The following is a 3,088-nucleotide window of genomic DNA, read 5'->3' as shown; positions in this document are numbered from 1 at the left end:
ACTGATTTCAACTATGAGCCTATGGGATTATTGAAGACCAACTGCAGGAAAGGGGAATGTACAACTTCATATCAAAGTTGCTAATCTCATGGAAATATTATAAGATTTAGTGACCTTTCATCTGGATTAAGTTATGGCTAAATCTTGAGAACCAAACCTCCTCTGCGAAAACATTTGCTGCTATTATTTTTTGTTATTTTTATTTTTATTCATCTGCCTAAATACTGATAAAATTAGAACTACAAATACATTTTCACAGGGCAGAACACTAAAGACCTGGAGCCCTAAAAGCCAATAGCGGGATTTATTTTCTTGAAAAATCATTTGCTTTATTTACGGAAATATGTAAAAAAAAAAAGTGTTTTTTTTTTTAAAAAAAATGGAAGGTACAATAAAACTTGTCAGTCCTAACAATAATCCTGATAAAGAATATACATAAAATACAAATTGAAAAGACAGAGCGCCTTCCATTCATACATACCCCAGGTTAAAACAATGACAATCTCTTCTATGTAAACATTTTGATCTTTCCGTGCATAAAAAGTACCGGGGCGTGGGGGGGGGGGGGAAGGAGGGAAATGAGCTGCAAACGACGACTCCCTCAACATTTTCGCTGGAGTCCCATGTTAACCCCCCCCCCTTCCTTCCTGGGGGAACCCAGCGAGCTCTGCAACGGAAAGCAAATAAAACTTTTTTTTTTAAAAAGGAGATATTTGAAAAGGGGGGACAGGGCGGCGTCTGTTTTCAAAGCAGAGACCTTCGGACCGTTTCTCTGCCATCTGTCTCTGCAGCATGGAAGAAATGGCTTTGCATAAATAGAGGTACGGAAGAAGAAGCAAACCGGAAGGCCAGAGAACAAGCCAGGAAAAAAAAAGGGCGCAGAGGAACCAACCAGCGAGTCGATCTGTCCGGAAAGGTCTCTCCGCGTCGTTGCTCTCCAAAGCCGAAGGCAAGACGAGGCTGGCGGCCCAGGCAAGCTAGCAGTTGGAAATCCTGGCCGCGCAGTTTTCCACGCTGCCCAAGGCCGGCGCGGGGGGCAGACTTCCCAGAGAGGCGTTGGCGGCCACGGCGGGAGAGGTCAGCGAGGGCGAAGGCGACGGCGAGGCCATCAAAGTTCGCGCCAGGACCGGCAGCCCCGCGGCCTGAGACCCGCAGCGGTTCCCCGGCCCGGGGCTCACGCTGCCCCCGATGATGCTCTCAATGGAGAACGGGGAGCGCGCCAAGGCTGAAGGGGTCTTGGTGGCGGCCGCCTGCAATGAAGCGGCCAGCGACGGGCTCAACTGGGCCGCGTAGCTGAAACTGGTAGTCCGGGCCAGGTCCGGGCCCGCCGCCGCGGCCGGGCCCAGGAGGGAAGGCAGAGCAGGTGGCAGGACAGGGCCCGACGCCGACGGCCGCCTCTCCTGGGGCGGGAAAGCGAAGAGAGTCGAGGGCGCGGGGTAGGGCTGGAGGTGGAGGCCGTAGCCGCAGCTGTAAGGCCCGTAGGCGTACGCGGGGGGCTGGCCGGGGTGCCCGGGCGGCGGCTGGGCGCCGGGCGGCGGCGGGTGAAGGAAGGCGGCCGCGGCGGAGGGTTCGAGCCCGCGGAGGAGCAGGTCGGACGCCGGCAGCGGCTGCCGCTTGAAGCGCTTCCTGCGCCGCAGGAAGCTGCCGTTGTCGAACATGTCGGCGGACTCCGGGTCCAGCGTCCAGTAGTTGCCTTTGCCCGGGTTGCCCGGCTCGCGGGGGATCTTGACGAAGCAGTCGTTGAGCGACAGGTTGTGGCGGATGGAGTTCTGCCAGGCCGGGAACTTCTCGCGGTAGTAAGGGAAGCGGCCACTGATGAACTCGCAGATCTCGCTCAGCGTCAGCCGCTTCTTGGGGCTCTGCAGGATGGCCATGGTGATGAGGGCGATGTAGGAGTAGGGCGGCTTCACCAGGCTGCTCTTGCCGCCGCCCGCCGCCCTGAAGGGGCCCGGCTGCGAGGGGGAGCCCGAGGACGAGGAGGAGGGCGAGGAGGGCGAGCCGGAGCCGGGGGACCCTGCCGGCGCGCGCCCCCCCGGGGACCTGGGCAGCGAGATGGCCTCGTCCTCCTCCTCCTCCTCGTCGTAGGGCCGCCGGGGAGGGGGCTCCTCCTCGTCGTCCTCGTCCTCGTCGCCGCCCCCCTCGTCCTCTCCCTCCCCGACCACGTCGATGTCTGTCTCTTCGGCCAAGGCGGAGGCGGCGGCGGACATCTCCGCGCTCAGAGTCATCGCTTGGCGGAGCCGGGCATGGGCGCAGCGGGCGGGCGGGCGGGGAGGCGGCGGGGCAGCTGCCCGCGCGGGAGGTGTCGGTCCCCGGTCAGCCGAGCGCGCCGGTAAGGGCCCGCCCGGCAGCTCCTCCGCCAGCCGGAGTTGGCTTGCCGGAGCGATGGGCTGGCTTCTCCGGCGGGTGGGCGAGCCGGGAGCTTGCTCCCTTTCCGCCGTTCCCCCTCAGTTAGGAATGAACCCTGCGGGGGGAAGCCGCCGCGACCCTTTCTCGGGGAGGCTGGCAAAAGCAGCGGAGCCCGCGGAGGAGCTTGGCCAGGCTGAGGCCGTGCCCAAAGGGGATGGCCTTTTCTCCTCCCGCGGGCGGGCGGGGCGGGGAGCGGAGCGGAGAGTCACATGGCTCCCAACGTCAGCGCCACAACCGGGAAAAGATTCCTGAAAAAGAGCGGCGGGATGTGACGGGGTGTGTGTGTGTGTGTGAGGGGAGCGCGGTCCGAGTGAGGGAAAAGAGACCAGGCGGCAAAACCGGAGCCTCATTCCGGGCATAAAAAGCCCCGCTGGATATCTTGGGGTGGGGGGGAGGGGCGCCCTCGGGAACTCCTCTTCCTCTGCCCCCTCCCTACTCCCCCCCCCCGCCGCCAACCGGACTGTGGCCGGGCTGCTTCCCCGCTTCAGACTTTCCTTCGCCTTTCCCCTCCCCCTCCCTCGGAATGGCGGGCGGTTGTTATTTGGTTTCTTCTTCAGCTGGAGGGGGCGGAGAGAAAAGGCTTTGGAATTAAACATAAGAGATCCGAACTCCAGGGTTGCCCTCCGGCAGGTCCCAAAATCTGAGGAAAACTCTCCAAGCGCTGCACGGAACGGAAGGGGGG

General features: G+C 60.9%; 1 protein-coding gene across 1 annotated transcript; it reads right to left on the bottom strand.

Moving 5' to 3' along the window:
* Window positions 1-303: 303 nt before the first annotated feature.
* FOXD1 (forkhead box D1) lies at window positions 304-2,780 on the bottom strand. The gene has a single exon (XM_034440756.3). It carries the CDS (start codon window positions 2,223-2,225, stop codon window positions 978-980), a length of 1,248 nt encoding a protein of 415 aa, XP_034296647.2. The 5' UTR covers window positions 2,226-2,780; the 3' UTR covers window positions 304-977.
* Window positions 2,781-3,088: the final 308 nt, after the last annotated feature.

The sequence above is a fragment of the Pantherophis guttatus genome, chromosome 2 (genome assembly GCF_059756535.1).
Source record: "Pantherophis guttatus breed Tessera chromosome 2, ASM5975653v1, whole genome shotgun sequence".
NCBI lineage: Eukaryota > Metazoa > Chordata > Lepidosauria > Squamata > Colubridae > Pantherophis > Pantherophis guttatus.
This window is presented reverse-complemented; position numbering and strand designations above follow the sequence as displayed.

Excerpts from the sequence above, each read along its gene's own strand:
- FOXD1 (XM_034440756.3), bottom strand. The coding sequence starts at position 2,225 with ATGACTCTGAGCGCGGAGATGTCCGCCGCCGCCTCCGCCTTGGCCGAA.